The following is a 24,653-nucleotide window of genomic DNA, read 5'->3' on the forward strand; positions in this document are numbered from 1 at the left end:
TTTTTCAGTAGTAACTCATTGACTCCTTTATTTTTTTCTCTTCTGACACTCAATCTTACATTCAGTCTAATTTACAGTTACCGAAAAGACATGAAAAATTATCTTTGGGCAGTTCATGCACAGTAGGCATCTTGGTAAAAAATGACAAGACGAAATAAATAAACTGCATTGTAAAATATTTTACACAAAAAAAAGCATGTGGCATCTCATGCATCTTCCCAAAATATACAAACACTTTTATAAGGGGTGGCGTTGCAAACAAAAAGCCCAGAGATTTCCAGGAGTCAGTCTTTACCCTCTAGTTACCAGAAACCTATGGACATGTAAAGGCATCTCCATGTCTCTCTCTAACAGTGGGCTCACAGACTCGCAGAGGTGGACTTCCTCTGAAACCTTCACAACTAGAGATGCCTGATGGAAGCAAATTGTTCACAGAAAACGCAGAGACAGTCTCATGAGTAGCTCTCGTTCTCATCCCATGTGGTCATCCATTGCTTCTTCTCCAAGGGATCTAACATGTCCTTTCCATCTTTCACGAGACGTGTCTCCTTACGAATCCTCACCGCGTGATATTTCGGAACACTGTCCTCATATTTGGAGCGTTTGAAAAATCCACACTGACGGAGAAAGAACAGAAGCACGTTAAGCATCATTTCAAGACACAAATTAGAAATCATTCTGCGTTTATGTGCTTTGGAGAACACGGAGACATGCTTGACAAAACAGGACATGAAGAGGCACATCCATCAAAACAAAACCGAGCTTGACATGGAAAGAGCGAAGCACGCTGTGCAGCATGTGTCATTCCCTTCCTTCTGACGAAGCATGTATGAGTTAGTGAGTTAGGCCACACGTCATGCAGACACCATTCTGCTGCAGCGAGCGTGTTTTACCCTGGAGACGAGAGCTAGGCCTCAGTGGACTGTTTGTCAGAGGGCTGAGCGTGAATCTCCGCTTTGTGAAAAGCGGCATCGTACTCGTCCTTCTGGGCCCGCTTGAAGAAACCGCACTACAAACGGGGCAAATTCAGGGGTCATTGCAAACATTTGTACTAAAGACTGGAATTCCACTAGCACATCTTCTCATGTGATATATCTGCTGGTATTTGGACAGTAAAAATGTCATGCAGATTTTGCTGATTTTTTTTTCTTAATTAGGTGGTGATTTTAAGTGTATTTATGAAGTGTGTTCTTCTCAATAATTCTATTGAATGTGCACTTGTAGTGTACTTCAAATCCTAAAAGTATATATATATATATATATATATATATATATATATATATATATATATATATATATAAATTACTTGCACATAATGTATAATGAATAAAGTAAAATACCACTTAAGTAGGCTAGCACACTTTTATGACTGTTTCTTATAATACTTAAGTCGACTTTTAAAAATTGCACTTCATAATATTGTCACTTTAATGTCATAATGTCATTTTAAATAATATGATCTTTTTTTTTTAGAGTACACGAAGTACACTTGTTTTGATGTGTTGACTAACAAACTAAAGCACATGTAAAGCACTTGATTATCATTTTAGCTGCTGTTTATCAGATATTACATTTATATAAAATATAAGAATATAAATGTATATACATGTAAATGTTTTCTAAATATATACTCTGTGTATTTATATATAGCCTACATAATAATAAACACAGTACACATGCATAGATTATGTAAACAAAAACTTTTATTTTGGATTAATCGTTTGACAGCAACAGAATATCAAGAGAGAAATTAGAATTGAAATATCCAAATAGCTTTTAACCAGGAACTTTTTGTGGCTAATTTACTATCTGTATGCGCATGTGAGTGTTTTATTACCTTCCAGAGTAACAGAACTAGAAGAGCCAGCATCAGAACTCCAGCTAAAACAGCCACCAGAATGATCCACCAGGGAACGCCTCCGAACGGAGTCACGGCCGTCTCCGGGAACACGGTCAGCCTCACCTGCCATCACATCTACAGTGAGTCCAGCTGTCTGGACGACCCACACCATATTTCATCTACATCTATTAGTGTGACAGATTTAACCGTGTTACGCTTGAATAGGAAAGTCTTACCTGGGTCTCAGAATTTTTAAGGACAATGTTCTTGGCAGAAGCATCCAGACTTATGGAGGCTTTCACTATTATATCGAGGTAGCTGTAGGACCCATAATCCTGTTTTAGAGAGGACACAAAACAGAATGCTTTAACAACCCGAGACCTTCTTTCAAAGGCACACAATAAGCACATGTTTTTATTGTCTTTACTTCAAGGAAAGTGGAATTCCACAGCCGGGATTTCAGCATGATGACCGCAGTGCTGTCCAAGCCCTCTAGGGGGCATTTGATCTCCACACATCTGGCATCTCCACTGCAAGACTGCGAGGACAAAACGTTCATTACAAGCATTGTTTTGGTGCTATAGCACTGGCAGAAATGAAACTTCACCACAGATAGAAATAACGTTGCCTCGTTACCAGAATCTTGTGCTTGCGTTTGTCAAGGATGAGGGATGTTTTACTGCCTTCAGCTGGTTTCCGCTCCTCAAGCTCACGCTTTCTCCTGGTTGATGTTGACTCCTAAAGTATGACAGATGTGTTTACTCTTTGTCCAATCTTACAAATGTTGTCCAGATCTACCAGTTTAAAACATCCGACAGCATTAGGAGGATTTGGTACCTGACTCTGAAGTCGGAGAGGGTTGATCTCTCTCTCAGATGAACAGGTGACTAACTGCAGGTTCCTGGTGTTGATCTTCATCAGATACAGCAGCCATTTCCCCACAGAGCTTTCTTTAGGCCACTGGATGCTCAGGGATGCAGTCCCAAAAGACTTCAGAGGCCTTCCTAAATTAATCACCTGCAAAAAAAAAAATCAAATCTTAAGTTTAAAACAGAGCTTTTCGAGTGATAAGGTAGAGTCTTTAAAACATATTTGGCATTTACTCTGAATTCATATTCGACCAAGCTGCCGACTTCTTCCTCTGTCTTCATAGCACTCATGCCTCTGACTTCACCTCCAAAATAGACCTGAGACGGCTTGGCAGCCCTGACGAACAGCAAGAAAACACAATGTGACTAGACAAAGCACAAGTAAGTCTATATAGATCACAGTAAAAAAGAAATGCATGGAAGTAAATAACTGTATATTGAATGTGCACTTGTACAAATGATTTAAAAGATTGCATTTAAAATCTTAAAACTATATATTAAAAACGGTACTTGCAGATGCATTACTGATGAAATAAAAGGCAATGTGTGTGTTTGAATATATGCATAAACACTTTTGATATATGCACATTATAATGATATCAAATTAAAAGTGTTTCTGTAAAGTACATTTTAAAATTACTGTTTTAATAAACTTTTGCTTTAAAGTAGGCTACTTGATTACAATTTTAACTTCATTGTGTTATGTAACAAGTTATTATATTTGAAATATACTAAATTTAAAATTCAATTACAAATATATTTAAAAACGTGACATACTGCTTTAATTTAAAATTAAATTTAGTTTATCGTAAATGCTTGTAAGTACAATGCTTGTGCAGTGCACATTAACTATATTTCAAAGACAATACAAACAAATAGCACTTTAAAATAGGTCAAAAGCACTTTAAAATTCTGCTAATTGAATGTAATATATTTTTTTCATTTAATTGCACTCATCATGTTTCCAAAAACATTCAATTCACACTTAAGTATATTCTTTTTAGGTGTATTTTTTCAGCAACAGGTACTATAAAGTATGCTAAAGTGTACTTCTTTTTCACAACTGGTACGTAAGTGATGGCAGAATTAGAGTACATTAGTAGATATTAACAGTTGCTTTTAACCTAAGGTTAAGTGCTTTACTCAAGAGTACAGAGGTGGCAGCAGCATATTAATTCAGGACTTTACTTTAGAAGTTTTGACACTTGAATGACTTAAGTGAAGTCTTATTTGACACATAAGAGTCCCATACTACAGCATACACTGCACATTAACTGAATATAACAGCATAGCTTGCATAATGTTACTGTAATATGTAATGAAAGTCAGAAAATGTCTCTGTTTTCTGTCCTAGACAGCAATGGTTTTCGATGGAGAGCACATGCATGCTTAAATAAATGATAATACTTACCCTTGCACAGAAAGAAGTAGTTCAATCACCACTTTGGCTTTGGCTTTCACTTTGCCCAGGCCTTGCTGTAAACTCGTTCTGTATGAGAACACAAATATCAGTATACATTCATCTTAAAACTGTCAAACATGTTTAAATCAACAGTGATTTCAGACATACGTTTCCAGCTGGAGGTTGATCTCAACCTCTTTGGTGTCAAGTGATATCTTGCCAGTGCTCAAAATGATATAGAATGTTACCTACAAAAACACATTTGTATTTAAATGGCGATTCATGAGTAAAATTGCATCTTTGAATTATGACTGACCTCTGAGTCTCGTTTAAAAGGGTTTCCCAGCTCGCAGTCTGCCTGGGAGCCATTCTGATTGGCAGCACAGATCACATGTTTATCCTACAGGACGAGCGGGGTTTGGTTACACAACATCATAGCACTGGTAATAGTTGTATTTAAGGCTTTACGGTTTGCTATTATCTCATTGTGAGGACTTCACTGTAAAGCATTGGTAATATATAACTAATTGAAGTAACAAAAGAATACAGAAACATCGATTTTTTTATGAAATAATGAATGAAAACATAAAAACGTGATCAAATGAAATAGAGAAGAATTAGACCCAGACTTGTGATCCGCTTACAGTAGATCTGAGTCCTGAATATGAGAGGGATTCATCAAAATGCCCAACCAATCTGGCTTCATGAGCATCATCTCCATTCCTGTTCCTGACTGTGACCTCCAGAGCGATGTCCTTCTGATCACTCAGAGAAATCACCGGCACACCGTTCTCCCTGAGAGATCGGTTTGAAAAAATAGCACCAACAAATTTAAACATGCAACCTATCATCCAAAAGAGTATCAGGGCATATAATAGTAGTATTATATACAAGATCATCAGCTACACATATGTTATTAATGCATCATTTTTCAGTTGCGATCAGCTCATATGTATTAGATGTGAACAGCAGGTGTAAACAGAGCTATATTAGCGTCGGTGTTGCATGCTTCTAGTATGAGATGTATTGCTGATACACACAGTGGTAGAGGAGGAAACACTTCTTGTTTGGACTCTCTGTAGCAGAACCTGTACTGCAGGTGTAGGTTACTCTGACAGATGCTGTCTGTGCCACATCCCTCCTTCAGGAAGTTCACCTAGGCCAGGAGAGATGGCAAATCAAAGCTTAAGACTTTTTTTTTAACAGAGCTTAAGATGTATTGACTGCTCATAAGATTATGTAGGTAAGTTATGTTAAGAGCATACCTCGGTGATGGTCTTGTTGGGCACAGTGGAGTCTAGTATTGGAGTTAGTTGTGGCAGAGAGCTGTGCCGTTTGCCTCTCTTAGCGCTCTGAATGGCCACAGACACCTCGATAGGAATCGCTCTGAGCTTATCCCTGATGCCTTCCTGAAACCAGCACATGACAGATCCCACTCAGTCAACATGCAGTGAGAACAGAGGTTAATAAACAGAGGCTGTTGGAATGTCATCAGAATTCCACAGTTCCTAATTCCAAACTGAGAATTATAGGAATAGTGCACCCAGAAATAACAAATCTCACTAATGCACTGCATGATAAAACTGCAGATGTATGATTCTTCTTGTAAACAAAAACGGATTATCTGATAAAGTCATAAAGTGACCAAGTTAAGTGATTAATTTTTTCACGTTGGTCCTTTCCTCACCAATAGTGTTTTGTAAATGCATGCAATAGTTCTTATTGTGAACAACTAGTCCATGCATCCATTAATTATTATTATTATTTTTTTTTTTAAATCATCATGTTTATTCAAAATGTAATAACTCAGTCTTCTAGTAAAAAAGACAGACTTTTCATTGGTAACATACAGGACAAGTCAAAAGTTTGGAATCAGTTTTTTTTTTTTTAAATGTTTTATTAAAGATGTTTCTTCTGCTCATCAAGGCTGCATTTATTTGATCAAAAATACAGAAAAAAAAAACATTTTATGAAATATTGTTGCAATTTATAATTTCAGTTTTAATACTAAAAAAGCTGTATTTTCAGCAGCATTACTCCATTCTTCATTGTCACATGATCCTTCAGAAATCATTCAGATATGATGATTTAAATTCAGTGCTGGAAACAGTTTGCTGCTTAATATTTTTTGGGACCTGCAGTACTTTTTCAGGATTCTTTGGTAAATAAAAAAAAAAAGTTAAGCAAAGAAAAAAGTATCACAGGTTCCGAAAATATTAAGCAACCGTTTCCAGCACTCATAATAAATCATCATATCTGAATGATTTCTGAAGATCATGTGACACTGAAGACTGGAGGAATGCTGCTGAAAATACAGCTTTGCATTACAGAATTAAATTATATTTTAAAGTATTTCAAAAGAGGAATTCAATATTAAAAATTGCAATAATATTTCACAATATTACTGTTTTTCTGTACTTTTTGATCAAATAAATGCAGCCTTGTTGAGCATAACACGAACAATCTGACTGATCCCAAACGTTTGAATTGGCGCTATATGCAGAACTTTTCCAATCTTTTAACCGGCTTAAACCTCCCCCTGTGTGTTCATATTTGAGTGCCACGCCCACATCTCACAAGCCAATCAACAACAGATTCATCGAACCAAGTTCCCACCCTGCATGTTTTCTCTTTCGATAATCAATCAAAGTCAGATGTGCATCACAATATGGAAGAAAAGATCAGCGGCTGCTTCTGTTTCATCCCAACTTTAAAGCTGTATTTACTTGTAGTCTGAGTTTGGTCTTGTAACAGGCTTTCTTGTTCTGTCCTCGTAGCTCCAGAGAGCCGGTCGACTGGAAGTCCTGATCCATGGCGCTCTTCTCCAGAAACACAACCCTGGATGGAAGACCCAGCTTCCTGCGGTACCACTCGGCCTCAAGTGTACACGAGACGGCTGCAAACCAACCAACAAACAAAACATTTACCATACGAGAGCTTCAGACCTCATTTACAACAAAACATTTTGCCTTCTGTGAGCATTAATAACATTTTAACTACATCTTGTTCACATTAAGAACAATAACTATGAGGATAACAATAACGATAACTATAAAAGCATCCACATGGTATAATAACTTCTGTTTATTATAAGCTTATGCTGCCACTATGTCGACTCAATCTCTTTAAAGTCAGGCTTTTAGACGAAAAAAAAAACAATTATTATAGATAATGATTGTTTGTCAGTATAAGAGCATGAACAGACTTACTGAGTTTAGGGTTGTAGGTGGAGGGCTTTGCTTTATATGAGAAACACGCTTCTACGGTCAAGCTGAAAAGGATTCAACATTAAACACACATAAACATTAGTGTTCAAAATACCAAGCGTATTTATAAGTGATGTTAGTATCTCACCATACGCTGTTGCCACATGTTTTCTTCATCAAGTCGATCTCCTTTGGTGTCACCTTGATATCTTTCTTGATGCTTATAACATTTTTGGACCTGCGCACGAGAGGGGTGTTATGTAACGCTATAGCATCTCAAAACAGCTCCAGGTAATGCCTTTACATGAGAAGTGAGCTACCAGCACCTGTATATGAAGACTGTGTCGGAGAGCGAGCCCACGGCGAGGTCAGGGTACGAGTTCTGATCCAGGTCCATGTTTCCAGCCAGACAATAGCCAAACATCTTAATGTTGTGCTGTCTACCCTCCAGAATCTACAAGATCATGGAACGGTAAGACTCTATTAATTGTTTAACGGCAAAGACTAAAAAAAAAAGAAAGAAAAAGAAGACTATATAATTATATATAATACACACACACACGACCCTGGAGCACAAAACCAGTCTTAAGTCTCTGGGGTATAGCAATAGCCAAAAAAAACATTATTTAAAATTATAGATTTTTTTTATGCCAAAAATCATTAGGATATTAAGTAAAGCTCATGTTCCATGAAGATACTTTGTAAATTTCCTACTGTAATATGCATTGCTAAGAACTTCATGTGTCAACTTTAAAGATGATTTTCTCAATATTTAGTTAGATTATTTTTTGCAACCTCAGATTCCTGATTTTTAAACAGTTGTATCTCAGACTAATATTGTCCTCCTAACAAAACATACAACAATGGAGAGCTTATTTATTCAGTTTATTTATGAGTGTCAATTTCAAATTCAGTTTACCCCTATGACTCTTTTTGTGGTCCAGGGTCATATATATACACGCATATATACATACATACTTAAAGACTAAATACACACACTATTGCCGGCTCTATCTATCTATCTATCTATCTATCTATCTATCTATCTATCTATCTATCTATCTATCTATCTATCTATCTATATATCTATATTCACAACAGAAAGAGTACAAAGTAATATAAGACAAAAGCAAAGTAAAATCAAAACCAAATTAGATATACAATGAAATATCTAATGCATAAAAACAAGTAGGTATCTGTTTTTTTGTTTGTTTTTTTTTGCCAGTGTTTCATGCTGAAAAAGGAAAACCTTTTAAACTGGATAACATTGGAAAAGGAAGTCTCACAGAGCCATTTATTCCTTTCAGTTGCACCAGTATTTGATCTTAGTAATTTCTCACTGATATTGAAACTGCAGACAGAAGAGCAAACCGAGAGCCAGACAGTAAGTGTCTAACCTGAGCTGGTGTGGTATTGATGCCGTCAGCAGATCCGTGGTAGATGTACACGCTACCAGACCCCGAGTCTGTGTATGGAGCACCTACTGCAATATCTGAGACACAAGCAGCAAGAATAGTAAACATAAACTTCGCAAAAGAAGTCATTATTTTGCATCCAAAACTAAAAGCCGACTTCTGCGTTCAACCTTGAAAAGAATCCAGATTGATGTCTCCAATGTTCTCCACAGCCAGTCCGAACATGGAGTCTTTCGTTCCATTCAGGCGAGTGGGAGCGACGTCCTTCCACCTTCCAGCTTTATTGATGTAAACGAACACGGCTCCTCCCACTTCCTCATCTCTCTGGAAGAACTGAGGAGCACCAACCACAACGTCCTGCCAGCTGGAGACACAAACATCACATTCACACTCCAGCCACTCGTTTTCAAGCGTTCCTTTATTTGCTGCAGATCTTGCGTCGCCAGTGTTGGGAAATGTTATAGGTTACAGATTACACGTTACTCTATCTAAAATGTAATAAGTAGTGTAACTCTTTCAATTACTTTATTAATGTAACTGATTACATTTGATTATGTTTTGATTCAACATTTCTAAACTGTTAATCATTTTCATTATGTGAACCAGGCAGTGCTAACCTTACAGTAGAACTCAGCACTGATTACTATCACTTTTACAATCCTTTATCACTTGAATTGAGATTGTAATAATTACATTCTCACCAATGCACTAAATTCTAAAGCACAGCCAATGCAAACTTTTGCAACTTACAATGCAAAAAAAAAAAACAGACTTACTCTGAAACCATTCTGAGGTTAAATTCTGATTTAAAACCATAAAACAAAATAGATTAGTCGCTATGATACTGTTTTGAAATCAAATCTTTGCATAGCGATGACAGGAATCACTGGCATCTAACAATGACTTGGGGGGGGGGGGGGTGGACAGTTAATTAAAAGAAATAAAGTATATATACATAAACCCAAATAGGAAATAAAACAGTTATCTAATAAGCATGTGTCCTATTCTGTGTCCTAATGAACTCCTGAAACATTGACGTCTGATATATTAAAGCAGTCACTGCAATTTACGAAAGAAGTCAATTACATCTGTTTGTATTAAATCAGATGTAACACCCTTTGTAATCATTAACATTTTCATAAGTAAATGTAATTTAATAATAAATAAATAAAAATTCTCAATAGCTATAACTGATTGTCCTTGTTACAGTGTAATTATATATTTAAGTACTGAGTAATATTAATTAACTCTGGCTTGCTTAGTTGGGGTCACTTCATCTACAGCGATATCGTTGACTTGATTGCAAATAAATGCACAGACACTATTTAAACTGAACAGAGATGGCATCACTGAATTCAATGATGAACTGCCTTTAACAATCATTTTACATTATTGACACTGTTTTCCTAATGAATGTTGTTCAGTTGCTTTGATGCAATCCTTTTTGTTTTTTGCTTTTGTTTATTTTTACAATAGTAAGTGCATGTAATATGTATAACAAGGTCACCTTAAAATAAAGTGTTACCTTATTTTGTATTTAAATGGTGCAATTTAGTTGCATCCCAACACTGCGTGTCACCCACCCATCTCCATTCAGGTCGACCACAGAGACATCATATCCAAAGGAGGATGCGAGTCCCGGTCCTTCCAGGATGTGTTCAGGTGTGAGCGTGGTGGACACTTCTCCCTCCGTCCGCAGAAACACCACTGCACCGCTGTGATTGGCTCTCGGCGCTCCGGACACTATGACGAGTCGGCCTTTCTCTGTGATGCTGTGTCCAGAATCTAGAGAGAATCCTGTGCATGTGCGAGAGTCAACGTCACAATGCAAGCGCTGACCACAGCACACACAACACATGGTTCTAACACTCACCTAAGTAGCTGTTGGCTGGGACAGGCACTAGATTTGGATCCAGGCGGTTTTCATCCCCGACCTCATACGGGCCGTCATCAAACAAGCCCATTTCCAGAAGAGTGTTGTTTTTCTGCTCCACACGCACTATACCTATGCAACAGAAGTGATGGGATGAGCGCTGAACAACTAGATTATGCTGGTACAGGAAAACTAATGATCGAGAAATGGTTATTTGTGCAAAAAAGAAGTGTGGTTGATTGTTTTGAATGTGCACTTGTAGTGTACTTCAAACCTTTAAAGTATACAGTATAGTTTTTAAATTGCATGGAAAATATGGACCACAAAATCAGTCATAAGGGTATTTTTCGAAATTAAGATTTATACAGCATCTGAAAGCTGAATAAATAAGCTTTCCATTGATGTATGGTATGTTAGGACAATATTTGGCTGAGATACAACTATTTGAAAATCTGGAATCTGAGGGTGCAAAAAAAATCTATATATAATAATAATAATATTAAGAAAATCACCTTAAAAGGTCCAGATGAAGTTCTTAGCAATGCATATTACTAATCAAACATTAAGTTTAGATTTATTTACAGTAGGACATTTCCAAAATATCTTAATGGAACATGATCTTTACTTAATATGATTGTTTTTTTACTAATGATTTTTGGCATAAAAGAAAAATCAATAATTTTGACCAATACAATTGGATATTGCTACAAACATACCCTAGCGACTTAAGACCAGGATCACATATATGAATTAAATAAAAGGCAACTAAAGCGAGCACACTTTCATGACTGCTTCTTAACTCACTTAAGTACATTTTTTGAAAAGTGTCAAATTAATAGTTTCACTTTAAAGTACGTTTTAAATCATTGTGTTAAACCATCTTTTGTCATGCTTCAAAGAAGTAAACTTATTTTGATGTTATACTAAAATGCATGTTGCATTCTTGATTGCAATTACATATTTACATATTCATAATTAAAGTTTTATCATGAGAAATGTTTAATTATGAATATATTTAAAAATGACATATTATTTTCAAGTAAATTTGTTAACCACAAGTGCTTGTCAGTACATTCAGCAGTACACTTTAAACATATTTCAAAGACAATAGAAGTAATTATGAAATTACATATTAAGATGAGCATAAGTCCTACTTAAGTGTGTCAAAGAGCCCTCTAAATTTAATATACATTTAAACTATAATACATTTTAATTTCATTGCAATTAACACACAATTAAGTGTCTGAAAACTTTACATCCAATTTGTACTTAAGTATATTCTTTTATAGTATATCTATATTAAGTATATCATTTCTGTAAAAGTATGCTTTAAAAACTATGTACCTTTTTTTCTACAAGGGAATATATTTGTGTGAATTACGAATATATTGAATAAGAGATGTTGCAGTGCTCCTCCTCACCAGTGGGGGTCACAATACATATAAAACATGTACAGTAAGTAAAAATACTGGCTATTCTTATGGATTAGTCCATCATTGTAAATCAATGATAGCAGTATGAGGTGTCTAAGACCTTGCCAAATGTCAAAACAGTGACCTGTGAGTCAAAGCATATTTCTGCTAAAAGTTTCAGAATGAACCAGTCTGGTCAAATGACGTAACTTTCTATCTTCTGCACCTCACAGTTACCACAGAATCGTGTCCAATAGGTGTGTATGTGTCTCTGTGTGTGTGTGTTTTTATTTTTCACATCAAAGTCATTCTACCTTTCCAGTTGTATGCCCCTGGTGCTCCAAAGATGACATAATGGTAGTCTTTAGTGAAGGTGGCAGCCAAGCCCTGCTGACAGGCCCCGAATCTCTCGTGACCCCTGGTGCGACCATCGCAGAATTTCCAGTTCCCTCCATCCTCGTCTGACTGGCTGTCGATGCTCAGGTCCTGGCTGAGCATGTAGCAGCGTCCCGTGATGTCACGCGCCTCTTGGGGGGTGTTGGGGAACAGCAGGCGCTGGTAGCGATGGGCACATGTCTGAGACACAAAGAAAGAAGCTAGTTCTGCGCTGCTGATATTGACATTGTGTGATAAATAATAAATCAGTTAATGGAGACTGTGTTCTTGACGTACCACAATCTTGCCTCCAGGTCCTTGGCTCTGAACAGTTACACCCATCCACTGGTTCTCCTTATTCTCCACACGAGCATCAACTGTGAGAGTCACCATGAACAGAAACCAAGTCATGATTAAGCATGGAAACCAATGAACCAAATCTCCAGTTCAAGCATCTTTAAATCTGTGAGACTCCTGTCTTTCTGCGTACCATCATTGTCAAAGTCCACTCGAGTGCAGTCATCAGGATGGGTGGTGATGTCACAGCTGTACAGCCCACCCGTGATGTTTGCTCCCTGATTGGATAGAGCCGTGGCTTTGGGAGCACCGATCAACAATCTGTGTGGAGAAATGAGTAAAAAAATTTATGAATCACTTTTTTTTTCTTCAGTAACTTCCAACAATGGCCGATTTTTCACCAGCAATGCAAAAATCCTATGTTTTAAAAGGCAATCCCAGAATTCACTGTGACAAGATGTTGACAACACCCATAAAAATACTCCATATGAGACTATCATGTCGATAAATCATGTTGATACTACACATATTGATATCACAAATAATCTGGTGCTAGTTACTATCTGATTGACCCTCCAACATGATGGAGGTATTGCACTTTGCCGGTTGCCAGTCATCATACAACGAAACTACAGTAACGAACTACTTAAATGAATAAATAAAGAGGAAGAAGAAGCAGTGTGTAGCTACTACTGCTGTGTACATTTATGTTACACACTAAATGACAGACAAAAGTCACAGACACTCTTCCCACATTTAAAAAAGTGTTAGACTGCAGTCTGCAGGAAGTCGTTTTGTTCATCTTTGTATAGATATGGTTACCTTTCTACTGTTTTGAGTGCCAAAAAGTAAAGGAAAAAACAGTTAAAGGTGTATTTGACAGATACCATTATTATTTTTATTATTATTATTATTATTGTTGTTGTTATTATTATTATTAATTTCAATGATATAATTATCATGAATTTGTTTGGCCAGAATAATCATGTAGTGGAAATCTGATAAATAATCTATGAGCATTAAGCCACAGTCACACTAAACTTGGAGTACACACAATTTCTACAGATAATGCAACTGTAATAAAATGTTATATACTCTGAGGCATGTTTTTAAAAACACAATGTGTAGAAAACATAAACATATGCACTTAATTTTACTGCAAAGCAATCCTGCAGATTTAATATTTGCATTGTTATAGCTAAGAAGTCGTCTGCCATTTTTCTTCTTTTGGTCTGATGTCTTCACATGATACAAATTCAAAGAACAGAGTTCTCCAATCTTCAACTGAGTGAAATTCCTGTGAGCTTGTGCTTCTGGTCTCCAGCATTTGAATGAATGGAAGTCAATGGAAAAGTGTAGTATGACCACCTGCTTGAGTTGAGTCTCTCGCACATCACAAGCACTATTTGCTAGTGTAGTGCATAGTAATTATGACGTATCAGTCCTTCATAAATGAGACTGGTGCTTGATGAAGAGGATCTGACAGATTATTTCATCAGCGGGCGTCTTCCTGTTTCCAACACACATCGGCCAGCTGTGCCAAATCAATTATTTACACACACACTGCTATCATCACACCAGAACAGAAGACACACATAGGTGAAGATTTGGGGAGAGAGAAACCCTAATCATGTGTCTTTTTTGAATCAATGTTAAAAAGAATTCAATGGGAGCTGATAAATGAAGCAATGGCCACTACAGGGTTTCTGAGAACTCATGAGTCACCCAAGTGATGTTGCATTTTAATGACTGTTTATCAAAGCATAAATAGTGCTTGTGCAGTCCGAACTTAAGAGAAGAAAAAACTGTACATTAAATCAATAACCGGCTTACCCAAAAATCTGCATGGTCTCACTACACTACTTAAAGACTTATGACCTATAGCCATCTGCTGTGTAACCAATCCCTTTTTCCATAATTCATTCCAGACACACCTTTCCTAAGAGAAGGACAATTCTTTCACTGCCTTCTACCACAACTATAGTGTTTTTTTTTGTTTTATTATTATTATTATTTTATTTACTAGACATAACTCAGCACTGAGGCACACACAGTGGCTGTTTGCTTCACTTCACACACAGCGGTGCAGAACAGCTGGCTCAGCAACTGTTATTCTGATGAAACGTTTCCAGAACATTCTTCTTATTTGATAGCCTTTATGAATCAACTATTCTGGGCACTTCACTGAATACATGAAAAACACATGAAAAACTGGGCTCTGTCAGACTCACAGTCAACACAGGGAACATATTTTAAGACTAACCAATAAAAAAAAACAAGATGTGGGCACCGTTTTATTTTTTTATTTTTTTCTAGACAGGAATCAGTTTAATGGTCCATTTCTGCTAAATTATATTGTTGCCTCTTTCTTGTTTGGTGACACATTCAAAGTGAAATGTCCAGTCAACAACATTTTATTGCATTGGTTGCTGTTTGTATCTAGGTAATTCAAAACTAAATGGCGCTAAATAGTTCATGCTGTAACACATTTAATAATAATACCACCTACTATAAAGCTAACTGATAGTATTAACAAAAACAAACGTACAATAAACACACATTCTTAACAACCATGCCATTTTAGATTGCTCCCGTAAGTCTATGAGCTCTTTTATCCTGACTTGTGTGTCACAGGACTATGCAAGTGCTGTGTTGTACCAGGTGAGCTACCGAGCAAGTTTACTACACCAGTTAATTGATGCTCATGTCAAGATAGGGTGACCAGACGTCCCTGTTTTCTGAGAAGAGTCCTTGATTTTGTTGTCCTGTCCTTGGAAATGTCCTGTTTTACAGCATGTTCAAAACAACCTGCAACTACATTTTAAAAAGCACAACAATAGAGTTCTGCAATAGTGAAGTGATTATTTTCACCAGCAGAGAGCTGCGAGCTACACAGATAATTTGGTCACGCACTGCTTCTTCAGCCACAGAGAACCGAACCGGGACTAGAGCAAAGCACTATTGTCATCAATTATCAAAAGAGACATTGTTATCAGTTTCAAGGTAGTCGTGTACTAGCGATTCACGTTAAAGCAACACTGTTTGTATGTTCCTTAACAATCCATTTCCAAAAGCATAAATGTAAATTATCATCTGGAAAGTAATTACTGTACTAACAATTTGTGAAAATTTTAAATTTTAAATTTTAAAATTTTGCTAAATAGCTGTATTTATCATATGTTCTCATATTTATTGTTTTATTTTTGCACTGTTTTTGTAAAGTCATAATTTAGTTGTAATACTGCGTTAATCTGTTTGCTATTTACTATTTTTCATAGAGTGTATTTTGGTGAATTTTATTTAAAAAAAAAACTAGGGCCAGCTTAATCCTAAAACATCATAATAATTATTCATTACAAAAGAAGTATATGCATTTATTTAATGACCTTGATGCATTAGTTCACAAAAGTTGCACAAAAAAGGGTTTTGTAATAATAACATTGTATTGTGCCAGAAACTATTATTAACTATTAACTATTGTTAATAGTTAATAATAGCTATTGGGTAACTATTGTTATTATTATTATTTGTGTGAAAAGAAATAGAAGTTTTATGTGTTTTACTGCCACTAGTGTTCATTTCAACTGGAAACTGCAGTGATTTGTATGTACAGTTACATTTTTTTCCAATGAGGCTATGTTGCATAAATGAACATAACATTTTGAATAAATAAATTATTACGTTAGCTTACTTGTAAGTCTTGCTAAAACATTACAGCAAATGGAGTCCATTCCCACGAAGATGCGGCAGGTGGATGTTTGGAAAGCTCCTCTCAATCATGGTTGGGAAATTCAACACATATCTGATGGACAACACTAGGAATGACATGCCAGCGCTGGAGTTTCAGTACTCAACACTATGCTCTCTGGATGGGAAACAGACCAGCCATTATGGTGTTGAGAGGTTTCATCAGCATTTCATCTGTGCACCCATGCCCCTTAATCTACTTTCCATGGTGAGTCTATTCAGATCAGCATGTAGACCACCAGAGGCTTACTATACTGGGACGAATGAAATGTGTCCTTGTATTCACAGGATAATAGGCATTGTCACTCATATTTTTCTATTATGAATGTCCACAACAAAAACATGAGATGAAAATTTAAGTTTACCACAATAAACTGTGCTTTTACCCACCATCAGTGTTGGGAGTAACGCATTACAAATAATGCAAGTTACGTAATCAGGTTACTTTTTCAAGAAACTAGTAAAACCTTACTTTTTAATTTACAAGAAAACATTTTTCCCCATTACAATAAACATTTGAATTTACATTTCCTTCAGCCTGTGGCTTATTCATTTCAGGTTTGGTTTTAAAAGGCTTTTTACATTTGCCAAAATGCAAAAGTAATGTAAAAGTAATGTAACATAGTACTTTGTTACTAGGTGACAAGATTAGTTAGACATTTTAGGGAGTGCAATATTGTAATGCATTACTTTTAAAAGTTACTTTCCCCAATGTGACCACCATCCCCTAAAAAAGAAATGACTGAAAACAAATGGCACACTTAAGTCTTGTGGTCTTCATTCATGTGCATCCATGAAGATGATGCATGTTGTCCTATACACTATTTTAGCTTTAAAATGTGTGTCTGTCAATTATGGTTTTACAGGAGTAAAATAAATAAATAAATAACTGTAGTTATTCTGGAAATGTATTGAACCATGGTAAAAGGTTCTTCTTTCTTGGGATTGAATAGGATCATTTGTTGGTTGTGTTTATGCTTGCTGAGGGATTTAATGATGTCAGCATGCTATTGTTTTGTTATTGTCATTGGGTTCCTGTCTATTAATCTTCAAAATCACAGAAATGTTTGAGGAGACTGGCCTTGGGTGATTATTGGACTGAACGACTAATGACTGAGACAAATCATTAAAGATGAATGTGGAGAATGTGGCTAGTCAACCTGACACTCCCTGTTTTCAACCAATAGAAGGAAGGACAAAAGATCTCATTTAACTAAAACAACAGCATTTAACTAAAAAAGACACAGAATGTTACCCTGTCTTATTTTCAGGCATGAATTGCAGTTCATTGTTTTGAGAAAATGTTGAGTTTAATTAGTCTAAGCATGTCATTCTTGGCAGTAAGGGTTTATTTAATCAGGGTCACCAAGTTTATAGTCTGACTGAGCAAAATTCCCTTATAAACAATGACTTCTCGATAGCTTTGTCTGAATGTCCTCAATGCATATCCATGATTATCTTTACTCCATCATCTAAACAGATTTATTTGTAATAGAAAACATTCTAATTCCAAATCTGTGTTTGAAATTCATGCAGTTGTTAAACTAGACAATAATACAATCTACAAAACTCTTCTTTCTTCATATTTTATTTTACAAGTTCTTTATTGTTTATTTTATTTTCAGTAGATGTAATTTGACTTAACGTCTGTCTTTGTGTGTGAGTTGACATATGCAGACAAACTGCAGCAGTTATGATTAACAAGAGTAAACTGACAGTGGTCAGTGTGTGTGTTTTATTCTTTATACTCACAGCTGGCTGCAGCTGGCTGCAATCTGTCGCTTACATGCCCTACAGTTGCTTCACCTCGGCAGGAAAACTTTTTTTGCCACTAAACTTGCTAACACTCCAGTGTAAGGATGGAGAGTTTGACCAAAGTTCTTTATAGCAAGCACAGTACGAACAATTATATATCAAAGTAATATTGTGTATTATAAAAACTGGCATTCTTTCCTATATATATATATATATATCTTGATAATGTCAGATAACTTTGATAGAAAGGTTTGCAATGAATTAGGTTGAAAGCTGATAGCTTTTAAATTTAAGTAAACAATTAGATAATACCATTTTCGGTTAAACAATTACCAAGCAATACTTAATTTTGCTCTTTCTGTGGTGTAAAAAGTTTTCATTAGCAATTGAATAAAAAAGACTTAAGCAAACTCAGTAACAAATGAGTCAGTTTTGACATCAGTGTAAAAACAGATTGAAATGATTCAACTACTGCTGTAGAATCTCTCCCAGCTGTCACATTTCTACAGTCTCACTGTAAATATATTCATCCCGCGCACTCTTATCCAGTGATTCAGCTAATACCTGTTTCAGACCGCTGCTTCATCACTGAAGGGGAGAGATGCCCAGACTCAGCTGTCTCTGCTCATCACTTTAGTCATGCAGACCTTTCCATCTTTCCATTAGAAAATATACCACAGCCATAACCTTTCACTAATTCTCAAACTGTTACACACAGTCCAAAAGCATCCGTGCCAAAGCTGCAGCAGCTGCTGTGTGTCCCAAACACTGCTCAAAGAGAGCTCACAATCACGAGCTGCGCAACTGTTTTACAAATTTGTCTTTTTCAAAATGATCCAGCAGCGCAATCGCTGCAGTTGTCTGAGATGATCAATACTGACTTCTTGTGTTGGGTTTTGCGCTGTAGTGTGATGTGTGTGCTGCATTGTGATGGCTGTGGTTAGTTAAACTGAACTGTCTTGTGAGATGTTACGTCTTTGTTGTATTATGTTGGGTGTTAAGGTAGGAATGGGTCACTATTAAAATGTTAAAGGATGTCAAGTGTGAAAAATGCAATTATGGATCCAAATTTGGGCTTTATTGTAGACAAGAAGGTTGCAGAATCAGCAAGCAGTAATATCCAGACGAAGACAAAAGAGTAATCCGTAAACAGGCAAGGGTCAGGACAGGCAGCGAAACAATCATAAAAACACAAAGGCAATGCAAGGTACCAGCAGCAGAAAAACACACAAACTAGAAAACGTTACAGGCAATAGACATCCAAACAATACTCAGCGATGAGTGTGCGAAAGTGTCCAGCTTTATTGTCCATAGTCCTCCTGATTGGAAACAGGTGTGGGTAATCAGTTCCTAGGCAGGGGTTATGGGAAATGGAGTCTGGAATAAGTGTCAAAGGAATGCGATGGAGTGACCTTTAGAGGAGCTCATTAGCACTCCAGAAGGAGAAAATGACAACTATACTCAACTAATTGGCTAAGCAACAACTAACTAATTGGCTTAGGGTTGTGCAATAACAAAAAAAGAAAAAATGAAATTATGGCTCAGTGCAATAACAACATCAAGCTGTGATTTAATTAAATAAATATATGCACTGGGTGTTTCAGAGTGAAGCACTGTGTTCTTTCATTGCACAGCCCTACAAACAATCCCATCAGACATGGATTTTTTAATTGCATTTAAGTCACAATCATGGCCGTAGCCAGGCTTTGAAAATTAGTGAGGTCCAGGGGGTTTCTATAATAACCCCCTTATTATAGAACTGTGCTATAATAACCCCTATAAATACAACTAATTATATACACCAACACTTGAAAAGAGACAGAAATGTAAATGTTTTTGGAGGGATGATCATTTTTAAATCATACCCTATTTATTGCATCAAAGTTTGTTAATACTATATTTATGGAATGGATAATTTTATCAGTTGTTTTATTATTCATGCAAACATACATACTGTCCACCAAACGTGTTGTTTTCGGATAGTCAATATTACAAAAGACAATATTAGACAACCAGCTTCAGTGGCATAGAAAGTAAAGCTTGAGTCACACATAATTTGACATGTTTGACCCGGGTTCGAATTCGCCATTTGGCTAAATTTTTTCACATCAGAAAAGCATTTATTTTCAATGAAAATTAAGTAAATAATCAAAAAGCTAAAGGTAGGTGTAGGGTGGGCTTTATTGTCCCAATAAGGTGACATCCATTTAATTAGACTCAATTAGTTATTATTGCATACTGTTTTATAATATACTACAATACTGAGGTGCAGATAATTGCCACTATTTGCAGTAAGTAGTATAAATAGCAGATATTTGCACTTAGTGTCTACTAATGCTGGTGATGCAGTGTTGCCAGATGTTGATATTAAAATAAACAAAAACCTATAAATAAATAAAATAAATTTTTTTCTAAAAATTTTTTGGGAAATTAGATAAGGTTATCGTTACCGCAACTTCCTACTTTATTAGCTTCCTAAAGTGTTAAATTTAGTGGAAAAACAAGTCAAAAATGCATACAATAGCTGGATCTGGCAACAAAGAGGCTAGATCTCGTGCTCTCGCTCACAACTCTCTGAAGACTCGTTCACTTCGGAAGCGTCTCGCAGCGATCATTTTCGTACCACGGACACTAAACATTCTGAATTATACATGCAAACATTCATATGAGGAGTCTAGCAGCAAATTAGTCAATCAGAGAACACATTTTATTTTCGAACATGAAAAATTTACCAAGGCCCGGACCACGGTGACCTCATAGCTGGCTACGCCCATTGTCACAATTACAAATTTGATCACAATTAGATTTTTTCCTTAATCGTGCAGCCCTTAATCGAATAGTGAAATCGCTTTTCTACATAATATACTATATATAACCTATACCCAAATTTGTTCACCAAAGAATTAAAACATTTATCCTTTGCTTTGGTATGCCAGCAGGAAAACCCAGTTTACATTTCCAAATCCAATCATCAGTTTTGCTATTAATTGAAATAATCTGATGTGATTTTTATAAGCAGTTGACATTAGGTGATATGGTCCACACAGAAATATGATCTCAAGATCATCAAGTTCATTTGGGATTACATAAAGACACAGAAAATGAGTGTGACAGATAAAACATTTCTCAAATGGAAACATCTCTCAAGATACTTGGCGAAATGTATTTTTAAATATTTTTATATGCTATTTTTGAACACATGATATTTAATGCAATATCATGACTGTGGTACCTTGCCTGATCTTTCACACCTACATTGCAGGTGTTTGTGGTTGATGAGACACATCAGATGTGTGATCTAATACAAGTGGAAAAAACATCTCCTTGAAGTATTTTCTAAGTCAACATTCAAACGTTTACAAGTTCCATCTGGATTTGGATTTCCTAATTTGATATGTACAGTTATTTTCCCATTATTGCATAGGTTGCATAGATGCACTTGCCTTTATTGAGAGCCTAATTAGCATCCCATAATTTTAAGCTACATCTGTGATTGCATTATGTAAAAATCACCAGTTATAGCCTCATTGAACCAGCTTCAGTTTTAGCCTAAAATTTTCATTTTGATAAAACCACAAAAAAAAACACTTTTATAAACACTTAAATAAACACTTTTTTATTATTATTATTCATCTGTAGAGTAGTGTAAACCAGGAAACAGTTGGGTACTGTTACAAAAATAAAATCACTAAAATCTCTTGGGCTACAAATCTACACACACCTGAGGAGACCAACACATTCACAGAACTAGTAGCCATCATTCTCACAAAAAGAAAAGAAAAGGAAGAAAAGGGGCCTCTAGCGATCTATCTCTCAAGTTACATGAGCACAGATGGCCTGGTGTACATATTCCCTGATTTCTCCTGCTCCAGTGTAGACAAATGCCAACCTGTTCATCCACCGCTCTGGATTCTCACAGCATCAGAGATGTCTTTTGCTTTTTCTTTTTGTTCATTAGTTTTGTTTTCGGAAATTGGCTTTCTCTAATATATTATAAGAGCAGATGAACACTGGTCATCCGCACACCCCAGGAAGCTGCATGAATGAGAGGAAGGAAGAGCTTTTGTGTGGCACTAAGTTTCCATTTTCACACTTAAGATAGCAAAAAAGCAGTTTCTCAGTGTGAAAACTGCTCTAGCACTGACTAAGGGAAATGCAGTCATGCAGCACAAATGGGCTTTCAACACCCAGAGCCCACTGCACTCGTACCACCAGCCTTCAGCTCTGTTCACACACATGAGAGCGCTACACAGAACGAGGCACAGTACAAAATTGTACATTGTAACTGAAGCAATAAGACTGTCTGAAACATATTTCCTTTCCTTGCTACTATGTACCTAACCTTAACCTCACAGAACTGATCCTCTTTTGGGGTAAACAGAGAAAATACCGGCAAACTGCTGTAGAATCCCAAGCAGCCGATGTCTTGATGAAAACACTGAACAATGGTTCTTTTAAGAACTCAGATCATGAAGTTATTTGAGGAACCCACCATTTTTCTCACTGGATATGGTTTAGACATAACAGCACCAACTGCAAATGTACTTCTTATACACTCGTCACACTCTCAGTCTCACATGGGTATTAATAATGTGTAGTGATCTGAGAGAAACAGTGCATGAAGTGTATCAGATACTGCTTTCACCCTGTAAACGACCTGTGTGGACCATTGTGCTGCTAGCAGCAGTCTGGCAGAGACCCAATGACTGAGCCCCAGCAGAAACTGATTCACATACATTATTCACACAATCAACTAACCCTGCAAGAATCAACAAATCCACATGAGATGGGAATAAATATGAAAAGGCCTAGACATGCACATAAATAGAAAGGCAAACAGACAGAAAGTGCTACACATAGATGCTGTAAACAGGTGTCTTTCACCACACACAAAAGAAAACTCACACTTGTTCATTTCACACAACTGTTTAAACACACTCACAAATGAACAAACAGACACATGCAGAAATGCCTGAGTGACCTCCGCACACTCGGACTCTTAAGTAAATCATTCAGCCTTTCTGTTTACTTGCAAATCTCAAATCTTTTAAGCTGTGCAGAGAAATGGTGTCTAAATTTAGTATAAATGAGATGGTACAAATTCATATGAAGTAGCCACCCAGTTGCCAATTTACATTTCAGACTTGTTCAAAAAGGAGCCCCGAGTTATTCTTTTAGTGCCCCATCATGACAGATGTTTTACAGCCTCTGACCATAGTATCCAAACCTTTACTGAAAGAGGTTTAAAGAACTGAACTGAAAACCAAATGAACAATCTGACTATAAAAAACTAAACAAAGGTAAAAGACAAGCTGGTATGCATGATAAATCAATATTATTAATGACTTCTGGCAGATACACTCTTTAAAATAATGATTCTCTATTGGAATCAATGATTCCATGTGGTACCTTTAGCATCCAAAATAAAATGTCTAAAATGTCTTCATGATAAGGGATGGGAAAGTTATTTTAAGAGCTGATCCTAAAATGAACCCAAACTGGTTCTTCTGTGGCACCACTGGATGTGGTTTAGACAAAACAGCACCAACTACAAATTTCAAAATAGGTTTTTGTAACTTTTTACAACTTTTTAAATCTACAAATAACATTATAATCAACTGAAAACCCATATTCAGCCAATAAAGAAAAAGGAAAAAGAAAAAATGTATATATATATATATATATATATATATATATATATATATATATATATATATATATATATATATATAATGTAGTGTAGATTCGTTGCTTAATATAAAATGCTGTAAATAACCCCTGAAGATCTTTTCCTTTAAGATCAGACTTTGTGATACTGCTCTTTGAATTCTTTGAGTGTGAAAAGCCATTGTCCATTGGTGACTTGTCGCATCACGTTGGGGATTGTTAAGTTGTCTGTAAGCTTGCCTTCCCCCACATGCAGACTGATGCCCTAATCACCATTCCGACATACAATCACTAACATCTCAGCATTCAGAAAGAGTTTATTCTTAACGAACTGTTGGACTACTGAACGCATCGTTTCTTGTCCCAGTAGAGGAGACAGAAGGTGCACGGCACAGGTGCAGGATGAACGAAAGATGAAGGGGGTCTGGAGCGCCTAAAGCGCGCGCGTCTGATCAGACTCCCGGTCCGTCAATGATCAGCATCGATATACAACATCTGATTCTACTCACATTCGTTTATCATACGGCTGGAGCTGCCGGTGCAAGGCGAGAGAGAATCCGAAGAGGCTGCCCGGCTGACCGTTCTTCCTCAGGACGTTTTGCGTGTCCAGGTTAAATGCACTTGTAGAAGTCCATAAGAGCAACGAAAAAATGCACAGGTTCAGAGAGAACCCCTCGTCAAAGAGCCCCATTGCCTGTAATTAATGCGGTTGTATGAATCTAGCCCTTGTTTTGGGGTAGTTCCCGTAGCACTGAGAGGACAGAAGCTGTAATCCGCACTGCACTGCGCTCAGTG

The 24,653-nt window shown here is 36.5% G+C and overlaps 1 protein-coding gene across 2 annotated transcripts; it reads right to left on the bottom strand.

Annotated features, from left to right (window-relative positions):
- Positions 1-24,653, bottom strand: LOC132094850 (integrin alpha-6-like). 2 transcript variants are annotated; one of them, XM_059499482.1, is made up of 26 exons: positions 24,368-24,653; positions 12,883-13,010; positions 12,690-12,769; positions 12,332-12,593; positions 10,606-10,737; positions 10,316-10,529; positions 8,903-9,096; positions 8,715-8,809; positions 7,644-7,771; positions 7,466-7,555; positions 7,321-7,382; positions 6,838-7,007; positions 5,377-5,520; positions 5,152-5,267; positions 4,756-4,906; positions 4,428-4,511; positions 4,280-4,359; positions 4,121-4,198; positions 2,944-3,046; positions 2,678-2,857; positions 2,477-2,578; positions 2,268-2,378; positions 2,077-2,175; positions 1,838-1,963; positions 894-1,009; positions 489-617 (listed from the first exon to the last, which is right to left on the bottom strand). In XM_059499482.1, the coding sequence occupies exons 1-25, from the start codon at positions 24,547-24,549 to the stop codon at positions 908-910; spliced, it is 3,213 nt and encodes a 1,070-aa protein (XP_059355465.1). In that variant the 5' UTR covers positions 24,550-24,653; the 3' UTR covers positions 489-617; positions 894-907. The 2 variants fall into 2 exon arrangements, with proteins under 2 accessions (XP_059355464.1, XP_059355465.1); XM_059499481.1 differs by lacking the exon at positions 894-1,009 and having other exon boundaries at positions 1-617.

The sequence above is a fragment of the Carassius carassius genome, chromosome 19, assembly GCF_963082965.1.
Source record: "Carassius carassius chromosome 19, fCarCar2.1, whole genome shotgun sequence".
NCBI lineage: Eukaryota > Metazoa > Chordata > Actinopteri > Cypriniformes > Cyprinidae > Carassius > Carassius carassius.

Bases quoted from the DNA above. Each gene is read 5' to 3' on its own strand.
- LOC132094850 (XM_059499481.1), bottom strand. From the start codon at position 24,549: ATGGGGCTCTTTGACGAGGGGTTCTCTCTGAACCTGTGCATTTTTTCG. The intron at 10,530-10,605 runs GTGAGTGTTAGA...GCACATGCACAG, and splicing joins CCCAGCCAACAGCTACTTAG to GATTCTCTCTAGATTCTGGA. The intron at 8,810-8,902 runs GTTGAACGCAGA...CTTGTGTCTCAG, and splicing joins CAATCTGGATTCTTTTCAAG to ATATTGCAGTAGGTGCTCCA.